At 39.3% G+C, this 25,483-nt stretch overlaps 1 protein-coding gene across 3 annotated transcripts in view; it reads right to left on the reverse strand.

The window, feature by feature from the left end:
• LMBR1 (limb development membrane protein 1) overlaps positions 1 to 25,483 on the reverse strand; it is a 777,013-nt gene that overhangs the window by 495,346 nt on the left and 256,184 nt on the right. For all 3 annotated transcript variants that reach the window (XM_053713821.1, XM_053713820.1, XM_053713822.1), the window contains exon 5: positions 20,383 to 20,486. In XM_053713821.1, the coding sequence (XP_053569796.1) occupies positions 20,383 to 20,486 (104 nt within the window). The remainder of the gene's footprint in view (positions 1 to 20,382; positions 20,487 to 25,483) is intronic.

Consider the following 25,483-nt stretch of genomic DNA (forward strand, 5'->3'; position numbering starts at 1 on the left):
AATATAAATCTCAGGTTTCACAACTCTCTTCCTAGGGTTCATAGTTACAGTAAAGGAAAAGGGAAAAGGAGGTGGCTGTGGCTGGAGGCCATAAAACAGAAGTCTTAGTGAGCAGGGAAAAGCCATTTAAGCCCTTTAAAAAAGTCCATAGACAACCCCTTAAGGCCTAAAATGTCCAGTTACATTAACACACAAGTTTAATTAGAAACTAAGCAGAGACGTCTTTTTAAACTGTGGTCTTATAAGCAGTTGCATGGCAAGAATCCAAACCTCATAATCAAACACATTAGTTAAGAATGAATTATAAGAGTCTTGGGAAAAGGGACAAGTTTCTAATGCTCCAAAAGGGCCGACAAACAAAAAACGAGGGAGGTTCTGTATATAGAGTCACTTGTGTTAAACGCTGCGGTTTTAATAAACATGTATTTGCCAGACAATTCTTATTCCCACTTCACCTGAGTCAGATAAGGTTTACAAAAACATGCTGAGAAAACGTAAAAAATGTGTATATTATTATAAATAAAGGCAGTGACTATCTGAGGCTTATGTGCCAGGTTATTACATTAGGGCTATACAAGTAATTACCCAGTGTGCCTTATTTAGGATTCACAGGCTTAAACATGGAAATTGCAAAGACACCATCCTGTATTTCTGCACCAAATGCAGTTCCAGAGGTGAGTGCCGTGATTAATGTACTTATAGAAGACAATCAGTGAGACAGATCCAGCTTTAAACTTAGGGAAATTCATAAAAGGGGCAAAAAAAACACGTTGCTTTATGTAAAAACAAAAAATATGCTTTGTCCCACAGAGAGGCCAAAAAGCTAAATCTGTAACCTGGCAATTCAACTTGATGCTAAATACAGCAGCTATTTGATTTGCAGCATGTTAAGGTTACAGAATTAGCGGTTAAAAAAAAATATATGATACAAAATACATAAAAATAAATGTAACCAATAATTTCCCCCTTTTTCCCGGTGGACGCTGCAAGCGTCTCTCATCCATCGTCTAAAACAAACAATAGGCAAAGCTGCGGTGCTGTCCTCCTTTTCAGGGTCCAGTGATTTAAAGGTAGTGCTTCCTGGTTGCACCGGTTTTGCAGAAGGAAAACCACCAATAGTGCAGGACAATCACTAAATGGAAGGTACTCATGGTACATTAGAGAATATTCCTTTATTCTGCCGGAACAGCAGCGATCTTGCAGAATATCAGTTTAATAAAACAGATGTTAAAGGGTGGGGGGGGAATCTTCCGTGCTTCAGACAGAACATAAAATTTTAAACAGCTTTACAATGTACTTCTATTATTTTCTTTTTATCCTTTGTTGAAAAGCAGGACGGTAAGTACAGGAGTGTGCACGTGTCTGACGCACTATATGGCAGCAGTTTTGCTGTTATACATTAGCAAGAACACTAGATGGCAGCACTATTTCCTGTTATGTAGTGCTCCAGAAACATGCCAGCTACCTTTCCAGCTATCTCTTCAAAAAAGAATAACATGAGAATTAAGCAAATTTGATTAAAAGTAAATTGGAAACTTTTTAAATTGTATTCTCTATCTGAATCATAAAAAAAAATATTTGGGATTCACGTCCCTTTAAAAGCAATTTTAAACTACTTTAAGCTTTTAATATTGTGAAAGGTGTAACCAAGAATTACTACCTTTAAGATAAAGATATTGAGTCACTGGATAGCACTGCCACATTGCCTAGAATTTGCTTTTTGGCCTCCTAAGGAGTGAGAGATAAGAAATAGGGCTCAATTTATCAAACAGGGGTGTACATACTCGCCCGGCTTCTCCTCAGGTGGGCATCAATCCCCTGCCCACATTTACCATTGCACGCATTGTAATCACACACAGGCAGGAGCTGTCAATCACTCTGGTCGGAAATTCTCCTCCTAACAGGTGGAGAACAGGGCAGGGAAGCAGCGGTCTCATGAGCGCTGCTTGATAAATCCTCACTGCAGGTTCACTTGTGCAAACCTGCAGTTAAAATGGAGAAAAGGGCTTGATAAATGAAGCCTATAGCATGAACTTATGCATAGCCCAAACATTCATAAAGTCACCTACTAAACCATACTGCATTTCTGTTATGCCTCAAATCACCTAAATCATCCACACAACCTAAATGCATGTCCCCTTTTTCTAGTATAAAGACAAAGGGCACCTTTTATCAATCGGTGGGTAGACAAGGTTCCGATCTAGGGAATCTTTCTGCCCATGATCACAGCGAATGGGCAGCAGACGGGCTGCACAGGCTGCCTGCATGAATTATTGCACAAGCAACTGCTTGTGAAGCGGTGTGTCCTGCTCTGTCAATCACCCTGGATAAGAGAGTTCTGGGTGATTTGATGTAAGCAAGATTACATGAGCAAGCCTAAACTGCTCACAAGGACAATCAAGACAAAATTAAACTTTCATGATTCAAATAGAACATGCAATTTAAAAAAAAAAATCCAATATACTTTTATTATCAAATTTGCTTTATTCTCTTTGTATTCTTTGTTAAAAGGTAAACCTAGGTAGTCATTTCTAAGTCCTTAAAGGCTTTCTCAGTGCATTTTGACAGGCTTTCAGCTAGACAGTGCTAGTTCATGTGTGCCATATAGATAATATTGTGCTCACTTCCGTGGAGTTATTTCAGTTTTTGACAAACTTGCATTTTAACCAATCAGTGCTGACTCATAAATAAGGGGCTGTCTGCAGAGGCTTAGATACAAGGTAATCAGAGGTAAAAACAGAATTTATGCTTACCTGATAAATTACTTTCTCCAACGGTGTGTCCGGTCCACGGCGTCATCCTTACTTGTGGGATATTCTCTTCCCCAACAGGAAATGGCAAAGAGCCCAGCAAAGCTGGTCACATGATCCCTCCTAGGCTCCGCCTTCCCCAGTCATTCGACCGACGTAAAGGAGGAATATGCATAGGAGAAATCATATGATACCGTGGTGACTGTAGTTAGAGAAAATAATTCATCAGACCTGATTAAAAAACCAGGGCGGGCCGTGGACCGGACACACCGTTGGAGAAAGTAATTTATCAGGTAAGCATAAATTCTGTTTTCTCCAACATCGGTGTGTCCGGTCCACGGCGTCATCCTTACTTGTGGGAACCAATACCAAAGCTTTAGGACACGGATGATGGGAGGGAGCAAATCAGGTCACCTAGATGGAAGGCACCACGGCTTGCAAAACCTTTCTCCCAAAAATAGCCTCAGAAGAAGCAAAAGTATCAAATTTGTAAAATTTGGTAAAAGTGTGCAGGGAAAACCAAGTCGCTGCCTTACATATCTGATCAACAGAAGCCTCGTTCTTGAAGGCCCATGTGGAAGCCACAGCCCTAGTGGAATGAGCTGTGATTCTTTCAGGAGGCTGCCGTCCGGCAGTCTCATAAGCCAATCGGATGATGCTTTTAAGCCAAAAAGAGAGAGAGGTAGAAGTTGCTTTTTGACCTCTCCTTTTACCAGAATAAACAACAAACAAGGAAGATGTTTGTCTGAAATCCTTTGTAGCCTCTAAATAGAATTTTAGAGCACGAACTACATCCAAATTGTGCAACAAACGTTCCTTCTTTGAAACTGGACACCAAAAAACTCTTAGCCATCTCCGTGGAGATGTTGCCTGTGCAACGGCAAAGAGAATGACTGGGGAAGGCGGAGCCTAGGAGGTATCATGTGACCAGCTTTGCTGGGCTCTTTGCCATTTCCTGTTGGGGAAGAGAATATCCCACAAGTAAGGATGACGCCGTGGACCGGACACACCTATGTTGGAGAAAAGTGTATTAACAGTGTTGGTTACGCAAAACTAGGAAATGGGTAATAAAGGAATTATCTATCAATTTAAACAAACATTTTCAAGTAGACTGTGACTTTAATAAATGCAGCTCTAAATCTTTATTGGTGAAGGTCACTGATTCTATGGAATCGATTTTAAATTAATACATTCAATTTTAAGAGTAGAATTATATTCCTCACAGCTAAATCTTACCTTTTGTAAACGCACATTCAAATTCTTCACACTACAGAGCACTCTGCACTGAAAAATACAATTTAGATTGTAAGCTCGCTTGTGACCAGGACGCTAAACCTTTAGCGCCAGTGAACCTGACCTTTATTTTTGTAACACCTGATCTAGTTTTGCCAAAAGAGAAAGACAGAGAGAAATGTACTGAGCAGTATACTCAGCCTGCACATGCACAGACACACACAAATACAGAAAGACACCCAGTAAAAAAAGAGTTGTGTATTTATAGGGAAAAAGAGGGGGGGGGGGGGGGGACCAGAAAGAACAAACACCAGAGGAAAGAACAAACACCAGAAAATTAGTGAATAGAAACGGATAACGGATGATTGGATCATCTTGACTTGTATTTTGAACACAAATATGGGTACAATATTAAGAATAATGGACAACATGCTTACAGGCTTAGCAAGGTATTAAAGGAGTATTAAACTGAAACCTACCTTACCCTCATATTAATTATTGCCATATGATTATTATGCCCACTTTATCTAATACCTCAAATACCTTGCTTTGCTCCCTCCAGAAAGATTGGAGTGCTGCCATCATACTTAAAGGGACGGTCTACTCCAAAATCCATAACGCCTTTACTACCCATTCCTCAGCTTTGCACAACCAACAATGTTATATTAATATACTTTATAACCTTTAAAACTCTAAATATCTGCCCGTTTCTAAGACCCTGCAGGCCAACTTTAAGTGCATTTTATTAGCTTTTCACAGTGAAACTGCTAGTTCATGTGTGTCATATAGATAACAATGTGCTCACTCCTGTCAAGTTACAAATGAGTCACCACTGATTGGTTGTAAATAGCACTGAGATAAGATGACCGTTTGCAGAGGCTTAGATACAAGGTAATCACAGAGGTAAAAAGTATATTAATATAAACTGGAGAATGGGTAATAAAGGGATTATCTAGCCCTTTAAATAATAAAATGTATGGAGTAGAGCTTCCCTTTAGGTATGGTGGAAGTTTTTCACTCTAACATTCTGCACAGTGATTACTTAGATTAGCACAAACTCATTTATCTCTTTACCTAACCAACACAGCAGAAAAGAAGAAAGAAATAAGAGTCCCAACCAGGTTTTTAAAAGGGTGTATCCCTAGACTATCCTTGACAGACATAACCTTGTAAATTACCAACACACACAAAAAAATCAAATATATATTTTGGATACAGTTCTTTTGCAAAGCAGTGATATCTGTTGGTATATGTTACACAAATATAAATAATAACTTTAATGCCCCTTTAACTCATTGTTAAATGCAGAACTAACCTGGGGATTCACCTGTTTACATATGGATGTACCTGTTTCATATGCTGGTGGATTATGTCAGGTGATGTGGCCAATAAATATACAGAAACGTGCTTAATTTTTCTTTTTAACAGCAATCGGAGAGAAAATGAAAATAAAAACAAGTTGTCTGTTAAACAGAAGATTAAACTCTACTAGTTGTCTCCAGCTATTCACAGGCATTTAGCGCTGCTGCCATGAAGGGTGTTTCACACGCCCAAGAGATTACTCAACCTTGTTTGTTTAAAAGCTTTCCAGGCAATTAGCTCACAAAAGAAAAATGGATTCTTGTCATTGAGTGTCTATATTTTACCTGCACATGGGACAGACATTCCTGAGAGGTATCGCTCAATTGTGAGCGTGGCTGGAATGTCAAGGCTTGCGTCCCGACATTCCCCAAACACTTAACCCTTTCAATAGAGGAAAGGTACAACACGGGATGCTGAATTCAATAAAACGATAAAGCATGTCAGACACTACATGATATTTGAATAGCTCCCATTTCTGGGCACCTGAACCTATGGGATCCATATGTGTCACCCTATTTGGACCTACAGCTCATATACAAGGACGTATAGAACACAGTGACTTGGCAGCAGTGGTCAAGCAATACTGTTACAATCAAGTTATAAAAGAGCTCTGATAGGGATCTTATGCAGAACGTATGCAGATGCTCTATTAAAGGGACTTATTACTTTTCTGCAATGCTTTAAAAGCATTGTAAATAAATTACTACATTAACTACAAATCCTACATTAACTCTTTATTAAACGTTTGAACTCATAGGCAGCACAGCTACTAATTGACTGTATCACCCATCAATTTAAAGGGGTTTAGAGTGCCTTTAAATGGACACTCAAGTCAAAATAAACTTTATGATTCATAAAGAGCATGCAGTTTTAATTCCATTATGAAAAAATGTTTAAGTCTTTTTATATGCACACTTTCTGGGGAACAAGATCCTACTGAGCATGTGCACAAACACAGGGTATACGTATACTAGTCTGTGATTGGCTGATGTTTGTCATATGATGCTAGGGTCCAGAAAATGGGAGAAAAAAATAATTTGTCAAAAAAAAATATGACTGCTTATTTGAAATTCAGATAAGGTGTTATTGCATTGTCTTTTTATTCTGTGCTTGTTAAATATGTAGTTCTACTGCATTTAGTGTTCCGTTAAGAGCACTATTGTTTCTTTCACGATTCAGGCAGAACGTGATTTTAAACAACTTTCCAATTTACTTCTATTATCAAATATCCTTAGTTGAAAAGCAAACATAGGTAGACTTAGAAACAGCAATGTATTACTGGGAGATAGCTGCTGATTGGTGGCTGCACATAAATGCCTCTTATCATTGATTCACCAGATGTGTTCAGCTAGCTCCTTCAACTAAGGATACCAAGAGAATGAAGAAACATTTAGAATAGAAGTAAATTGGAATATGGATTAAAATCACATTCTCTACTGAATCATAAAAGAGAAAAAGTTGGGTTCCATGTCCCTTAAGGAACAAAATAAAGTCTCCTTGAACAGCATATGAAACATTTAATAAGTATAAAATGCAAAAAGTGCCTCCTTCCAAAAATGAATACACTAATGCTTTTCAGATTTGACCAGACTGCTCCTTTAAAAAGGGACACCAAACACAAACTACATGCACCGGCTCCCTCTAATCATGGGTGCTGCCATTTTGGAACCTGGGTTACACTGCAGGTATCTGAAGGAGAGTTGTTGCACATGTGCAAACAGGTCCGCACTGGAATGCAGTGAAAGATTTCATCATGACTGCACCCATGATCAGACAGACGAGGCGAATAACCTCAATACTGTACTTATTAAATGTATTTAATGTTTAATGTCCCTTTAAATAATGTAGCTTGGTTTATGCGTCAGCCTGTTAAAAAAGGGACAGTAAAGTCATAATTAGACTTTCATGATTTAGACAGAGCATATCATTTTAAACAACTTCACAATTTACTTCTATTATTTAATTTGATTTCTTCTCTTGCTATCCTTTGCTGAAAGGTTTATCTAGGCAAGCTCAGAAGCAGCAAAGAACCTAGGTTCTAGCTGCTGATTGGTGGCTGCATATTTGTACACCAAATTGTCATTGGCTCACCCATGTGTTCAGTTAGAAACCACTAGTGCATTGCTGCTCATCCAACAAATGATACCAAGAGAAAGAAGGGAATTAGATAATAGAAGTAAACTGGAAAGTTTTTTTTAAATTGTGTGTTCTACCTAAATCATGAAAGAAAATAGTTGGCTTTTATGTCCCTTTATGCGCAAGTTGTTTTTTTTTTCTCAAACAAACTGTACTATAAACAAATCAGAATGTCATTAAAGTTTGACTAGCGAGAGCCTAAAATGCCACAAACGTCACTTCTTAGCAATAACAGCAGTTAACCTTACATGAATATTGCATGGCCAACATGAGTGAGATACAGCAGACATATGTAGGCACCAGAACCATGCAGATTATTACCTAATAATAACAAAAAGATTATTATAAAACATTAATAGAACACACCTCCTATCTGGGAGATGTTGAATATATTCCCATGTGTAAAATACAGTTTTATATTTGTAATTTCCACAAAAACATCCGCAAGAATAATTTCTGCTGAACGTATTAATAATTTGTGGTATCTGTTTTTATATTATATTTGCCTTCATATTGAAAAATCGGATCTCATGTTTTTATTTCCTCTGGCAGACAAGGGGTTATCTCTACTATAAGTCCAACAAATGGCTTCTGTGAAAAACAGAATTTATGTTTACCTGATAAATTACTTTCTCCAACGGTGTGTCCGGTCCACGGCGTCATCCTTACTTGTGGGATATTCTCTTCCCCAACAGGAAATGGCAAAGAGCCCAGCAAAGCTGGTCACATGATCCCTCCTAGGCTCCGCCTTCCCCAGTCATTCGACCGACGTAAAGGAGGAATATTTGCATAGGAGAAATCATATGATACCGTGGTGACTGTAGTTAGAGAAAATAAATCATCAGACAAGATTAAAAAACCAGGGCGGGCCGTGGACCGGACACACCGTTGGAGAAAGTAATTTATCAGGTAAACATAAATTCTGTTTTCTCCAACATAGGTGTGTCCGGTCCACGGCGTCATCCTTACTTGTGGGAACCAATACCAAAGCTTTAGGACACGGATGATGGGAGGGAGCAAATCAGGTCACCTAGATGGAAGGCACCACGGCTTGCAAAACCTTTCTCCCAAAAATAGCCTCAGAAGAAGCAAAAGTATCAAATTTGTAAAATTTGGTAAAAGTGTGCAGTGAAGACCAAGTCGCTGCCTTACATATCTGATCAACAGAAGCCTCGTTCTTGAAGGCCCATGTGGAAGCCACAGCCCTAGTGGAATGAGCTGTGATTCTTTCAGGAGGCTGCCGTCCGGCAGTCTCATAAGCCAATCGGATGATGCTTTTAAGCCAAAAAGAGAGAGAGGTAGAAGTTGCTTTTTGACCTCTCCTTTTACCAGAATAAACAACAAACAAGGAAGATGTTTGTCTGAAATCCTTTGTAGCCTCTAAATAGAATTTTAGAGCACGAACTACATCCAAATTGTGCAAATTGTGCAACAAACGTTCCTTCTTTGAAACTGGATTCGGACACAAAGAAGGCACGACTATCTCCTGGTTAATATTTTTGTTAGAAACAACTTTCGGAAGAAAACCAGGTTTAGTACGCAAAACCACCTTATCTGCATGGAACACCAGATAAGGAGGAGAACACTGCAGAGCAGATAACTCTGAAACTCTTCTAGCAGAAAAAAACAAAACTTTCCAAGATAATAACTTGATATCAACGGAATGTAGGGGTTCAAACGGAACCCCCTGAAGAACTGAAAGAACTAAATTGAGACTCCAAGGAGGAGTCAAAGGTTTGTAAACAGGCTTGATTCTAACCAGAGCCTGAACAAAAGCTTGAACATCTGGCACAGCCGCCAGCTTTTTGTGAAGTAAAACAGATAAAGCAGAAATCTGTCCCTTCAAAGAACTTGCAGATAATCCTTTCTCCAAACCTTCTTGAAGAAAGGATAGAATCTTAGGAATTTTTATCTTGTTCCATGGGAATCCTTTAGATTCACACCAACAGATATATTTTTTCCATATTTTATGGTAGATTTTTCTAGTTACAGGCTTTCTAGCCTGAACAAGAGTATCAATGACAGAATCTGAGAACCCTCGCTTTGATAAAATCAAGCGTTCAATCTCCAAGCAGTCAGTTGGAGTGAGGCCAGATTCGGATGTTCGAACGGACCTTGAACAAGAAGGTCCTGTCTCAAAGGTAGCTTCCATGGTGGAGCCGATGACATATTCACCAGATCTGCATACCAAGTCCTGCGTGGCCACGCAGGAGCTATCAAGATCACCGATACCCTCTCCTGTTTGATCCTGGCTACCAGCCTGGGAATGAGAGGAAACGGTGGGAACACATAAGCTAGGTTGAAGTTCCAAGGTGCTACTAGTGCATCCACTAGAGTCGCCTTGGGATCCCTGGATCTGGACCCGTAGCAAGGAACCTTGAAGTTCTGACGAGACGCCATCAGATCCATGTCTGGAATGCCCCACAATTGAATTATTTGGGCAAAGATTTCCGGATGGAGTTCCCACTCCCCCGGATGAAATGTCTGACGACTCAGAAAATCCGCTTCCCAATTTTCCACTCCTGGGATGTGGATTGCAGACAAGTGGCAGGAGTGAGTCTCCGCCCATTGAATTATTTTGGTCACTTCTTCCATCGCCAGGGAACTCCTTGTTCCCCCCTGATGGTTGATATACGCAACAGTCGTCATGTTGTCTGATTGAAACCGTATGAATTTGGCCTTTGCTAGCTGAGGCCAAGCCTTGAGAGCATTGAATATCGCTCTCAGTTCCAGAATATTTATCGGGAGAAGAGATTCTTCCCGAGACCAAAGACCCTGAGCTTTCAGGGGTTCCCAGACCGCTCCCCAGCCCACCAGACTGGCGTCGGTCGTGACAATGACCCACTCTGGTCTGCGGAAGCTCATCCCTTGTGACAGGTTGTCCAGGGTCAGCCACCAACGGAGTGAATCTCTGGTCCTCTGATCTACTTGTATCGTCGGAGACAAGTCTGTATAATCCCCATTCCACTGACTGAGCATGCACAGTTGTAATGGTCTTAGATGAATTCGCGCAAAAGGAACTATGTCCATTGCCGCGACCATCAAACCTATTACTTCCATGCACTGCGCTATGGAAGGAAGAAGAACAGAATGAAGTACTTGACAAGAGCTTAGAAGTTTTGATTTTCTGGCCTCTGTCAGAAAAATCCTCATTTCTAAGGAGTCTATTATTGTTCCCAAGAAGGGAACTCTTGTTGACGGAGATAGAGAACTTTTTTCTACGTTCACTTTCCACCCGTGAGATCTGAGAAAGGCCAGGACAATGTCCGTATGAGCCTTTGCTTGTGGTAGAGACGACGCTTGAATCAGTATGTCGTCCAAGTAAGGTACTACTGCAATGCCCCTTGGTCTTAGCACCGCTAGAAGGGACCCTAGTACCTTTGTGAAAATTCTTGGAGCAGTGGCTAATCCGAATGGAAGTGCCACAAACTGGTAATGCTTGTCCAGAAAGGCGAACCTTAGGAACCGATGATGTTCCTTGTGGATAGGAATATGTAGATACGCATCCTTTAAATCCACCGTGGTCATGAATTGACCTTCCTGGATGGTAGGAAGAATTGTCCGAATGGTTTCCATCTTGAACGATGGAACCTTGAGAAATTTGTTTAGGATCTTGAGATCTAAGATTGGTCTGAATGTTCCCTCTTTTTTGGGAACTATGAACAGATTGGAGTAGAATCCCATCCCTTGTTCTCCTAATGGAACAGGATGAAATACTCCCATTTTTAACAGGTCTTCTACACAATGTAAGAATGCCTGTCTTTTTATGTGGTCTGAAGACAATTGAGACCTGTGGAACCTTCCCCTTGGGGGTAGCTCCTTGAATTCCAGAAGATAACCTTGGGAGACTATTTCTAGCGCCCAAGGATCCAGAACATCTCTTGCCCAAGCCTGAGCGAAGAGAGAAAGTCTGCCCCCCACCAGATCCGGTCCCGGATCGGGGGCCAACATCTCATGCTGTCTTGGTAGCAGTGGCAGGTTTCTTGGCCTGCTTACCTTTGTTCCAGCCTTGCATTGGCCTCCAGGCTGGCTTGGTTTGAGAAGTATTAACCTCTTGCTTAGAGGATGTAGAACTTGAGGCTGGTCCGTTTCTGCGAAAGGGACGAAAATTTGGTTTATTTTTAGCCTTAAAAGACCTATCCTGAGGAAGGGCGTGGCCCTTACCCCCAGTGATATCTGAAATAATCTCTTTCAAGTCAGGGCCAAACAGCGTTTTCCCCTTGAAAGGTATGTTAAGCAATTTGTTCTTGGAGGACGCATCCGCTGACCAAGACTTTAGCCAAAGCGCTCTGCGCGCCACAATAGCAAACCCTGAATTTTTCGCCGCTAATCTAGCTAATTGCAAAGTGGCGTCTAAGGTAAAAGAGTTAGCCAACTTAAGTGCTTGAACTCTGTCCATAACCTCCTCATAAGAGGATGCTTGATTGAGCGACTTTTCTAGTTCCTCGAACCAGAAACACGCTGCTGTAGTGACAGGAACAATGCATGAAATTGGTTGTAGAAGGTAACCTTGCTGAACAAACATCTTTTTAAGCAAACCCTCTAATTTTTTGTCCATAGGATCTTTAAAAGCACAACTATCTTCTATAGGGATAGTGGTGCGTTTGTTTAGAGTAGAAACCGCCCCCTCGACCTTGGGGACTGTCTGCCATAAGTCCTTCCTGGGGTCGACCATAGGAAATAATTTCTTAAATATAGGGGGAGGGACAAAAGGTATGCCGGGCCTTTCCCATTCTTTATTTACAATGTCCGCCACCCGCTTGGGTATAGGAAAAGCTTCGGGGGGCACCGGGACCTCTAGGAACCTGTCCATTTTACATAATTTCTCTGGAATGACCAAATTGTCACAATCATCCAGAGTAGATAACACCTCCTTAAGCAGAGCGCGGAGATGTTCCAATTTAAATTTAAATGTAATAACATCAGGTTCAGCTTGTTGAAAAATTTTTCCTGAATCTGAAATTTCTCCCTCAGACAAAACCTCCCTAGCCCCTTCAGACTGGTGTAAGGGCATGTCAGAACCATTATCATCAGCGTCCTCATGCTCTTCAGTATCTAAAACAGAGCAGTCGCGCTTTCGCTGATAAGTGGGCATTTTGGCTAAAATGTTTTTAATAGAATTATCCATTACAGCCGTTAATTGTTGCATAGTAAGGAGGATTGGTGCACTAGATGTACTAGGGGCCTCCTGAGTGGGCAAGACTGGTGTAGACATAGAAGGGGATGATGCAGTACCATGCTTACTCCCCTCACTTAAGGAATCGTTTTGGGCAACATTATTATCAGTGGTATCATTGTCCCTACTTTGTTTGTCACATTTATCACATATATTTAAATGGATAGGAACCTTGGCTTCCGAACATACAGAACATCGTCTATCTGATAGTTCAGACATGTTAATAGGCATAAACTTGGTAACAAAGCACAAAAAACGTTTTAAAATAAAACCGTTACTGTCTCTTTAAATTTTAAACTGAACACACTTTTTTACTGAATATACGCGAAAGTATGAAGGAAATGTTCAAAATTTCACCACAGTGTCATAAAGCCTTAAAAGTATTGCACACCAAATTTGAAAGCTTTAACTCTTAAAATAACGGAACCGGAGCCGTTTTTACATTTAACCCCTATACAGTCCCTGGTATCTGCTTTGCTGAGACCCAACCAAGCCCAGAGGGGAATACGATACCAAATGACGCCTTCAATAAGCTTTTTCAGTGGATCTGAGCTCCTCACACATGCATCTGCATGCCTTGCTTCTCAAAAACAACTGCGCATTAGTGGCGCGAAAATGAGGCTCTGCCTATGACTAGAAAAGGCCCCCAGTGAAAAAGGTGTCCAATACAGTGCCTGTCCGTTTTTTTAACAATTTGCCAAGATTAAAATAACTCTCCTAAGTTATAAACCATTAAACATGCTTATATAGTAATCGTTTTGGCCCAGAAAAATGTCTACCAGTCTTTAAAGCCCTTGTGAAGCCCTTGTATTCTTATATTGAAAATTAAGAAAATGGCTTACCGGATCCCATAGGGAAAATGACAGCTTCCAGCATTACCAAGTCTTGTTAGAAATGTGTCATACCTCAAGCAGCCAAAGTCTGCTCACTGTTTCCCCCAACCGAAGATAATTCCTCTCAACAGTCCTGTGTGGAAACAGCCATCGATTTTAGTAACGGTTGCTAAAATCATTTTCCTCTTACAAACAGAAATCTTCATCTCTTTTCTGTTTCAGAGTAAATAGTACATACCAGCACTATTTTAAAATAACAAACTCTTGATTGAAGAATAAAAACTACATTTAAACACCAAAAAACTCTGAGCCATCTCCGTGGAGATGTTGCCTGTGCAACGGCAAAGAGAATGACTGGGGAAGGCGGAGCCTAGGAGGGATCATGTGACCAGCTTTGCTGGGCTCTTTGCCATTTCCTGTTGGGGAAGAGAATATCCCACAAGTAAGGATGACGCCGTGGACCGGACACACCTATGTTGGAGAAATAAAATGTAAACAGCTCTCTCTCCTGTTGGAAGTTCAGACAACAGCAGTGACGCCAAAATATCAAATGGAACAAAAAATAAATACGTACAGGACCTGGGAAACAAATAGCGATATTTGCATAGATACAGTATATTTCCTGGATTTCAGATAAAGTCAACTTTTCATGTTGGATAAACTGCCCACCCCTTGCAGCACCACAGATCAGTGACTTTTTAAATGAAATGTGACAACACAAATTTATACATTAGGCACAAAAATACAAGCGTAGGAATAAAAATATTGTGAACTACAAATTGTATAGATTAAAGACAAATGGGTGCTCTAATTTGATACAGCATTTTACTGCTACATTAATATTCCTTGGTACAAGGAGTTAAACCACCACAAAAAGGTTAAAACCATAGTTATACCCCTACTGTAGAACCTGTCCTGAGCACGAAACAGCTATAGACTAAAATGTACATATTTTAGGGCCAATACACTGTGGCTAATCATATGTTTAACACTACAAAGAGTTTTGTAGGAGGTGAAAACTAATCATCATAACAAGTAACCAAATAAGGGAACAAAGCAACTGTACATGAATGAGCTCCTGGGATAGAAGCCACACAACTGTCTAACAGGGCATCTGGGTCCTCATGTCAGCTTCACCAGGAGAGTATGTGAGGGGAACACAGTATTTAGCCTCTGGACACCAAAACCAATGAGTTTGCAAACCACATCTCGGCGGGAACAGACACAATTTTTGAGTTAAGCCCCTTCCCCCCAGGGGAGCACAACATCTGTAAAAAACTGGAGCGCTATCCTCTTCTTGTATTTGCAGCTCATATTGAATCCAGCTTCCATTGTGTTTGAGAGTAAGAATATTACATTATGTGAGCATCACTGGGACTTTCTATCAAGGTAGACAAATTGTTGACCTGTGTGTACTTGAAGCGATAGTAATGAGGGAAACGCTTCTCATGAAATGCCTGCTTAGCAAATACTATCTCCAACTTGAGTTAACCCTGTTGGTTATAATATGTATTTTTTATTCATATTTATGCTGCTAAATAAAGTTTCAAAATGTTTAACTTAAACAGCTCTGGTTTATTGGATATTGGATTATTTTCTAAATTTATTTTTATGGCACCAGAAACTAAGATGCAGATTAATAAAGATGTAGTGCTTGGTGATTGGTAGAACGGATATTCTTCACAAGGATATGGAATATAATCATATACTGTATAATCATGTACCTAAACCCAAAGCTCATAACGTAACGATTCTTAGGCAAAATGTTATGGGTTTTTAAAAAAACATGCAGATATAGTCTTCACTATCATCTAACTCATGAGCCAGTAATTCCTACGTACTATTACCCCAGCACTTTTTTTAGCTCAAATACTAGTAAATAAAAACAAAATTTATGCTTACCTGATAAATTTATTTCTTTCTTGACACGTTGAGTCCACGGAATCAACAATTACTGTTGGGAATATCTCTCCAGGCCAGCAGGAGGAGGCAAATAGCACCACAGCAAAGCTGATAAATATCACTTCCTACCGACAATCCCTCAGTCATTCGAGCAAAGGAAAGGAGAGAAAGCAATACAAGGTGCAGAGGTGCCTGAGGTTTTATACGACAAAAAACTTGTCCGAAATATATAGGGCGGGCAGTGGACTCGCCGTGTCAAGAAAAATAAATGCATCAGGTAAGCATAAATTTTGTTTTCTTTCTAATGACAGTGTGAGTCCACGGAATCATCAATTACTGTTGGGAATCAATACCCAAGCTAGAGGACACAGATGATATGGGAGGGCAAGACAGGTTACCTAAACAGAAGGCATCACTGCTTGACGAACCTTTCTCCCAAAAGAAACCACAGCCGAGGAAAAAGAAAACACATCTTGAAGGGCATGAAGAGATTACAACCATCCCCTGAAGATGGATTTGAACCCTGGACCCTCTTCTTGCAAGCCCAGCTAGCCAGTCACTGAACCACAACATAACATTCAATTTTAGAGCTTATAAAAATTGTGTAAAAAAAGACCAAGTAGCAGCCTTACAGATCTGATCTACAGAGGCCTCACTCTTGAAGGCCCAGGAAAAAGACACCGTCCAGGTGGAATGAGCTGTAATACTCTCAGGAGGCTGCTGTCCAGCAGTCTCATATGACAAACGAAAACAATTCTCAACCCGAGAGAAAGATTAGTGGCAGAAGCTTTCTGACCCTAACGTTTATCAGAAAAAACAACAAACAATGCAGAAAACTGACGAAAGATCCTCGTAGCTTGCAGATAAAAAAAATATAAGAACCCGCACAACATCTAAGTTGTGTAATAAACGTTCATTATGAGAAGAAGGATTAGGACAGAGAGAAGGAACAACAAATTCCGGATTAGAAAACCTGTCCCTTTGGAAGAAAACCAAACTTGGTACAGAAAACTGCATATCTGCATGAAATAGGAGATAAAAGAAATCACACTGCCAAACAGAGTTCAGAAACCCTCCAAGCAGAGGAAATGGCAATAAAAAAACAAAATTTCCAAGATAATGACTTAATATCTATGGCATGCATAGGCTCAAACAGAGCCCGTTGAAAAACCTTAAGAAGCAAATTAAGGCTCCAAAGTGGAACAACTGAATTAAACACAGACCTGATTCTAACCAGAGTCTGACAAAAGGATTTAAAATCCAGCACATCCGCCAGACGCTTTGCAACAAATAGATAAAGCAAAAATCTGACCTTTAAGAGTACTGACAGATAACCTCTTCTCAAGGCCTCTCTGGAGAAAAAAACAAAATCCCTGGAAACCTAAACTTACTCCAAGAATCTCTCTTAGAAACACACCAATAAGATATCTACGCCATATCTTATGGTAAATCTTTCTAGAGACAAACCTTTACGAACCTGCATCATGGTCTTAATGACCGACTCAGAAAATCCATGCAGTCCGCTTTAGAGAAACAAGGTTTGGATGGAAGAAGGGATCCTGAAGAAGACGCTCCTCAACCGAAGATTCCACAGAGGTAGAGATGACTTATCTACTAGGATCCACATACCAGATCCTGCGAGATCACGCAGGACCTAAAAGAATCACAGATGTTCTCTCCTGCTTGATCCAAGCGATGACTCATGGAAGAAGAGCAAACCGTAGAAAAAGATAAGCCAACCTGAAGTTTTAAGGAACTGCCAGGGCGTTCATTAGACCAGCTTGAAGTTCCCTCGACTTTGAGCCAACATTGAGCGCAAATGAAGCGCGCAGACACACTACACTGCAGCAAGCTAGCCTCCAAACCACCATAATGGTGTCCTCTCTAAAAAGATAGAAGCTCACTAGATACGATTGTACGCGCTACTGAAATGAAAAAGTTATACAACATAAAAGGAATAAAAATTAGATAGAGGGGTCATTAACACCATAGGAGCTTCTAACATGCCAAATATAAATACAGGGGATTCTATATTAACCCCTAGTCTCCTGTCACCATGAAGTGCCTACATACTGCCTCAGATATCATTGTAAAGGATATATACATCCCATATAAGCTACAGAGAGGGAACTACTTTTAACACTTTTTAGTGCCAGTCTCCCAGCCCCAGAAGACGAAAAGGCACTTACCTGCATTCTAGCCGTTTGGCAGGAGGATGACTCAAGGCATGAAAGGATGCCACTCCTCACAGAAACCTGCGGAAAAAAAGAAATAACAAAGTAAGCCTACTCTGTTATTCTGACATAGGGCAGCAAACTGTTAGGACAACGCAGCAAAGCTCACTTTACAAGTTCCTAACTGCTTTAAAGCTACCACAGCGCTACTGAAGAGACTGACGTGGAGTACAGCTAGACCCAAATTGTGATGGAAGATCAGAGCAATCCTGCCCTGACTTCAAAATAAAAATATCTTGAAAGAAGAATCATAATCAGACACCTAATTACTTCACCTCCTCCTTGCACTAGAATCAAAGAGAATGACTGCGGGATTGTGGGTAGGAAGTGATATTTATCAGCTTTGCTGTGGTGCTCTTTGCCTCCTCCTGCTGGCCAGGAGTGATATTCCCAACAGTAATTGATGATTCTGTGGACTCACCGTGTCATTAGAAAGAAATGGAGTAGCCATCTTTGTTAGTCGAAATGTCCCCTTTGAATTAATAACACTTAAAGGGATATGAAACCTTAAAAAATATTTTGTGATTCCCACAGAACATACCAATTTTAAAAAAAGTTTCCAATTTACTACTATTTTCAAATTCCCTTTGTTCTTATGATATCCTTTGTTGAAGAGAAACCTAGGTAGGCATATGGAACACTACATGGCAGGAAAAAGTGCTGCCATCTAGTGCTCTTGTAAAAGAATAGCATTCTTGCAAAACTGTTGCCATATAGTGCTCAAGAAATGGGCAGGTTGCTGAGCTTGTCACTGTTTTTCAACAAAAGATATCAACAGAAAGAAGAAAAAATGATAATAGAAGTAAATTAGAATGTTGTTCAAAATCACATGCTCTAACTAAATCATGAAAGAATTTTTTTGGGTTCCATGTCCCTTTTAATAACACTTAGCAAAGATGCTGAAGGTAAACTTCTTATTATCACTGGTAAACTTATCTTATTATCTGCTTTATGGTAGACCCATGACCGTAGCAAAATGTATAATATTTTTCAAAGCAGCATAAACTGTTCAATGTCACAAAGGGACCGATATAATTGGGTGGGGACTTTAATCTTCCCCTTGAACCACATCTTGATAGCTCTACAGAAACATCTCATATCTAGCTAGGGCAGTAACATGCTCCATAGGTAAAGTCTTGCAAACTTTACATCTTTTAGATATTTGGCGCCTCCAACATCCCCTACAATGAGATTACACATTCTTTTTCTTCACCTTTTGTTTAAATTGTCATCAATGACTTAACTAGGTTATGTCATCCAAGATGTCACAAATTGTGTGGTCTGATGATGCCTCTGTTTCATGCTGACCTAACGACCTTTAATAATGTTTTAATTGGAAATGAGAGCAATCACTATTTAGAGATGTTCCTTCTCTTTCCAAATTAGAACTCAGACTTTAAGAAATAATTCCAAATGAATGTGATATTTATATATTTTTTTATATACAGTAAACTCTCAGTTAACCAGAACTCAAGCAACCAGAAAAAAAAAATCGAAGATACTGTACAATAACATTACCACTAACTTTGCTCTGCGGCTTCCTTTCTCTATAGTGGGCTCTCAAAAGGTGAAAGCAAGCCCTTTTAAAGGACCAGTCAACACAGTAGATTTGTATAATCAACAATTGCAAGGTAACAAGACAATGCAATAGCACTTAGTCTGAACTTCAAATGAGTAGTAGATTTTTTTTCTGACAATTTTAAACGTTATGTCTTTTTCCACTCCCCCTGTACAATGTGACAGCCATCAGCCAATCACAAATGCATACACGTACCATGTGACAACCATCAGCCATTCACAAATGCATACACACTTATTCTTGCACATGCTCAGTAGGAGCTGGTGACTCAAAAAGTTTAAATATAAAAATACTGTGAACATTTAGTTAATGGAAGTATATTGGAAAGTTGTTTAAAATGGCATGCTCTATCTGAATAATGAAAGTTTAATTTTGATTGAGTGTCCCTTTAATGTCACCAGACTCTACATAACTGCTCTTGAAAGTTGTGAGCACAAGGCAGTCTGAGAATTAGACATCTCGTTGCCACTGGGTGCCCGGGACTGAACGGGGGTTGCATGAATATTAATTAATAATTTGCTTATATTTACTGTATTTAAATATTGATATAAAGTAAATGCAGTATTTATAGTATAGTGTGGATATCTATCTATCTCATTATTGTTTTATTTATTTACTTTTTAAAACTTATAATTGTTTTTTTCTGTCTTCGAAAACTTCAATAAACACACACACAAAAACAAAATAAAATTCCCTTAACAAGCTATATCTGTAGCCATCTCTATGAGCTGTTGGCTTAATCTGAAGCAGAACAAATAAATATTGCTGAGATGAGAAATGGGAATGTAATTTTGTCATGGGTGAACTTGTGTTAAAATATTAAACTGACACTCATCTCTAGTTGTTCATCCTGAAAAGCGTATGCAAGTATGAGAAGGATAAATTATGTGTTTAAGTAAAATTGTTTCACACACATACACAAGAGTTATTGTAAACTTAATCCAACTTTAAACTAAGACTGTGATTACAACACATGGCATTTATAGAAACCTATCGTTCAAAACGTTAAGCTATAAGTTTAAGAACATTAAATATGTTTTGTTTTTTCATTTTGACCACCATGTGTCTTAAAAAGTGAAGTGTCTGTACATGTGTTAAGATAAAGAAGACATTGTATACGTTTTTTTATTTTCGCATCTTTTTCATAATAAATTATATTTTGAACAATACAACTTACCTTTTTCAATCCAGCGAAGCCTTCGGATTCGAGAAAGAAAAAAGCAAATGGCATCAGCACAAAGAGGCATAAGTTGGAAAAAAGGGAAACAAGATTCCACAAACCTGGAAAGCAAAAAAATAAAATAAATACATGAGGATGTGCAAAATGATCATTTTAAATTGTTGGTGACATACAACTCTAAATAAATAATTATATTATATATATTATGCAAAACGTTTCTTAGGCCCTCAAAGGTAAATCAGTATTTAGAAATAGTAATAATATACACGTTTCTCTGTACAATGATTTTTGAGGAGACAGACCAGCAACTGCAATAATAAAAGACTCCTCTGCATTAGGACTGTACACAGCTATGTGTAGACATGGGCCTTGGTGCGCCAATGGTATTTCCGCCCCTGCACAGAATCTAAAGCTATTAATAGTGTAATTTTATTTGTATAAGTTACAATAATTTATAATTCATAGCAGTTCAGTCTGATGGAATTAATTTTTCCTTTTCTTCTTTACTGTGGCCAAGTAAAGATGAAACTGTGCTCTTACGTAAGCAATCACTGTGTTAAATGTTAGCTGATGGAAGGCTACATAAATCATGAATACATTGAGTATTATATTGTAGATTCAGCAAACATATGTACAAAACTTAAAGGGGCATGATAGTCAAATTAAAACTTTGATGATGATGAGCATATAATTAAAAAAAATTAAATATAAAATAGACCTCTTTTTCTTGGTCTAGTTTTCTGAAACAAACTTTGGTAAACCCTTTGCATGCTAAGCACTTTCCCACCTGGGTGCTAAGCTGTTTTAAGGTTGTTGTTTTTTTGTTTGTTTTTTATTTTTTTATTTATTTTTTCTTTCAGATCCCCAATACTTACACTGTTGGGAAGGTTAGGCGATTACCTTTTCAATGGTGGGTCTTGGGGGTCTGTAGCTGCTTAGATGCCTGAGATACAGGCTTCTAAGCAGCATGCCCCCTGCTTCTATACTTAACATTGTTCATTTTAAATAAAGTTGCGCGGTGACGTCATAACGTCATTGCTCGTGACATCACCATGCATAACGTGAAGCCACGACAATGCCTGTCACTATGCAGGCCCGATCGCCGGGGTAGGAGCGGGTGGGAGCCCCCAGATCTCCCTCAAGGTGGGGGAGTGCTAGCGACGGCTCTGAGCCGCCGTTAGCACCAGAGTGGGAAACTCTGCGATGGCTCTGAGCCATCGTTAGCACTCAAGGGGTTAAACTTTGCTTCTTTCCATGAAAGCATACTGTGCTCAGGAGTGTACCTTGAGCAGTAGGTGCATAACATTGCTACAAACACTGCTGCCACACAGTTGTATAGTATTTATAAGCAAGCCTCTGTACGCTCTCAAGTAAAAAAGTGACGTTTTAAGAGAAGAGGTACATTTGATAAGAAATTGGTAAAATTATACACTGTACTTGAATTATGAAAACTACATTTTGAATTTCATGTCCATTTAAGAACTGATTATTTAACACTTTTTTTTTCTTTTTTTTTCATTTTAGGAACTACTGGTCTCATGGTCGCTTTTAAAGGGACATGAAACCCAACATTTTTCTTTAATGTTTAGAAAGAGCATGACATTTTAAACAACTTTCTAGTTTACTTCTATTATTTATTTTGCTTCATTCTCTTGATATCCTTTGCGGAAAAGCATATCTAGATAGGCTTAGTAGCTGCTGATTGGTGGCTGCACATAGATGCCTTGTGTGATTGGCTTACCCATGTGCATTGCTATTTCTTCAGAAAAGGATATCTAAAGAATGAAGCAAATTAGATAATAGAAGTAAATTGGAATTTTGTTTAAAATTTTATTCTCTACTTGAATCATGAAAGAAAAAATTTGAATTTAGTGTCCCTTTAAATACTTTTTTTTTTTTTTTTTAAATCATTCTATCTACAAATAACCAATAATAATAATAATAATAATACTTTGCATCTGGGTCTAAGATTCTATTCTGCCTTGGACAATTCAGCTCCTTGACCTTTTAGAAAAGTGGATGGATCAGTCAAGGTTATTAATACACAGAAATATTTTATCAATAGACACATTACTAACCAGTGCAGAAATAAAGAACTTCATTGACAAAAATATTAAATTAGTGCATTAAACAATGTATTATGTTAACAAGGCTATGACCTAGTTGACCTAATATGTCACTGTCACAGTCTCTGTAGACGCGATAATATTTTGCCTTAAGTATTTTTGTTAATAACATTGTACATTACACATTTTAATAAACAGTAAATTTTAGATATTAATGTTCTTATGCAGTAATATTATACTTACGGTACAAACTAAATGTAGTTTAACCTTATGGCAGCATCCAGTGTATACTTCTAAGTTCATAAATGTTTGTTCTAGGCGTGAGATTGCATCTTAAAATAGAAACATTGACAGCTAAAATGAAAATGTCTAATATTTTAGGTTTAACTCTGGATGCATTCCAAGGCTTAAAGAAGTCAAAGATCAGCCACAATAGATCTTTAGGATGATTAATTTCAAGTGCATGCGCTGTGTTACGCTCAAAGTCACTTTGGAAAATGTATTTCTTTGGACTGTGTGTGTGCGTTTTAGTTTCCTCAGTTCATTTGCAGCTAATGAAACACGTTCTTTACCATCTGTGCAGAGGTGAATGAAGTGTGTATAGAAATGAATTGCTAAAGGTACGGTATAGGTTTTCTTTTAATCGGGATTAACTCACTGACTGCATTACAACCCCCTCTAGCAACCATAGCTATATATGCAGTGTTCTCGCCGGGACCTTTTTAGCAGGAGCACCACCCAGCTGATTTTACTGTCCACCTGGCTAAAATTTTAGCCAATATTAAGTTAAAATTAGCGAATATTTATTGCACACTTTATTACTAAATACATTTATGTTAAGTTAAATTATGACATTAATTTGCGCTTTGCATAGCAGAATGATATAATATTAGAAAACGATTACGCTGCCCCACCGGCTACTTTATCCCCACCGGGTACTTTATAATGCCACCCGGTTGGCAATGATTTCTGTGGAGAACAATGTACAATGTGTATCAGAAATTCATAATAAAAAGAGCTGGTATCATGGAGACTTTGGTTGATAACACAATTGTGAATTTACAAAGCTGTTATACTGGGTTGGACGTTTAATGCTGCAGATCTATTTAAGTCTATGTCTAGGGTTGACAGGCGTCCGGTATAACACTGGACAGTACAGTAGTTTAAACAGAAAGAGAAGCAATCTGCCAGGAACAAACAACAGCTCAGTGGCTTGATCTATGGCCTGGTTACCATCCGAGAGTAGCTTCTTTTTGCCCAACTGTGCTTTTCACAGAGGAAGACTTTCCTGAAGTATATCAGTCTGATTCCGTCTAACAAGGTCAGTCCAGCCTCGAAATACTAGGCAATTGTCCTCTGAACAAGGGAAACGGCAACCCCAGACGATCATTTGGCCTTCTATGGGCCTCGTCAGTGAGGTGCAGTCATATCCCTCTAAATACATTGGGCAGGGAGTCCACATCTGGTTTCACCCATTACCTTTAGGGAAACTTTCCCCGTGGTCATTATGCAAAGACACTCAAATGTGTGTGTGTGTGTGTGTGGGGGGGGGGGGTTAAGTCCCTGAGTGTTCGCTAAATAGAAAAGGCCTCCTGTGGCATAATGCATTACAAATATGGAGGAGAAAGGATCAGACAAGGGGGTCAAATCACTTCTGTTTACATATGTTACTGGCAGCCAAAGAGGCAAGATGATTGATATGTATGTTTTTGGAGGCAAAGGGGTACAATTACTGCTTAGTTGTGGGATCATGAGTAGGGACTAAGGTAGAGTTTTTAGGGGGACAATGTGTGGGCCCCTACTTAAGATTGTGCCCAGTCACCGACAGAGTGACCAATATTTTAGTGGAGGACAGCTGCCAACCATACCCATGTCCTATTAAATAATCCTAATAACTATAGTGAGACTAGGAGCAACAGTAGGTGGCTGAAATAAATCCTCAAAGTGAAAATGCATGGATAGATTTTATTATTATCAGGTATTTGATAATACCTGGTGCTAACAGACGCATCTTTTACTGTGCCTGCAGCATATTTACATATGCCCTGTACCGCTGCATTTGAATACAGCTCCTCTTCAGAGACAATGCAAACTGGAATAATTGTAAACAAAATATATGCTCTCTAAACAGGCGCTGTGTTTGAACAAGGACACACAAGGCATATGTACATATGCTCCATGTACTGTAATCACTTTAACATAGATGTTCCAGTCCATCGCCTGCAATGAAAGTGAGCAAATTGTATAACTGCTAAAAGGAACACTAAAGTAAAAAATAAAATTAAATTCCAATTTACTTTCAAAATGTGCACAATCCTTTTATATGCACCAGCTCCCACCAAGCATAGGCAAAAAGGCAAAGTATCTACATACATGCATTGTGTGATTGGTCACAAAAGATCCCTCTGGATCAGAGACAAGACAGTTGTCATGGTGGCAATTGTCCACAGGGCCTTATTTCTTCAGCTAGTCTGGACAGTGATCAAGACAGATACCAGCCTGAGGGGCTGTCTAGTGATCTCTAAAAGGTGCAGACGATGTGGACTCCCTGAGAGGCAAGGTTACCAATCAATATAATGGAGCTCTGTGCATTCTAGGGCTTTCAGGAGTTGGCTCAGTCTCAGGCATAAACCCTTCATGTGATTTAAATAAAAAAAAAAAATGCACACAGTTGTGGCTTACGTTAATCAGAGGGGAATTTGGAGTTTATTGGCGATGAAGGAAATGTCTCATATTATCAGGTGGGTGGAATGTCAATATTCTTCGATTTAGGCCATCCAAATTCAAAGAGTCAACTACTAAGAGCGGAGTTCCTCAGTCGCCAGCTCTTCCAAGAGGTGTGGCCTCTGCATAAGGAGATATTTGACCAGATTGTGAGACGCTGGGGTTTGCCAAGGATATATATCATGGCCTATTGTTTGAATCACAAGCTTCCTCTCTATTCTGCCATGTCTAAAGATCCTCAAGTGGATTTGGTGGATGCCCTTGAGGTTCTTTGCTCGTTCAAACTAACATACATCTTTCCTCTGTTT

Source organism: Bombina bombina, chromosome 5 (genome assembly GCF_027579735.1).
Source record: "Bombina bombina isolate aBomBom1 chromosome 5, aBomBom1.pri, whole genome shotgun sequence".
In the NCBI taxonomy this organism is placed as follows: Eukaryota; Metazoa; Chordata; class Amphibia; order Anura; family Bombinatoridae; genus Bombina; species Bombina bombina.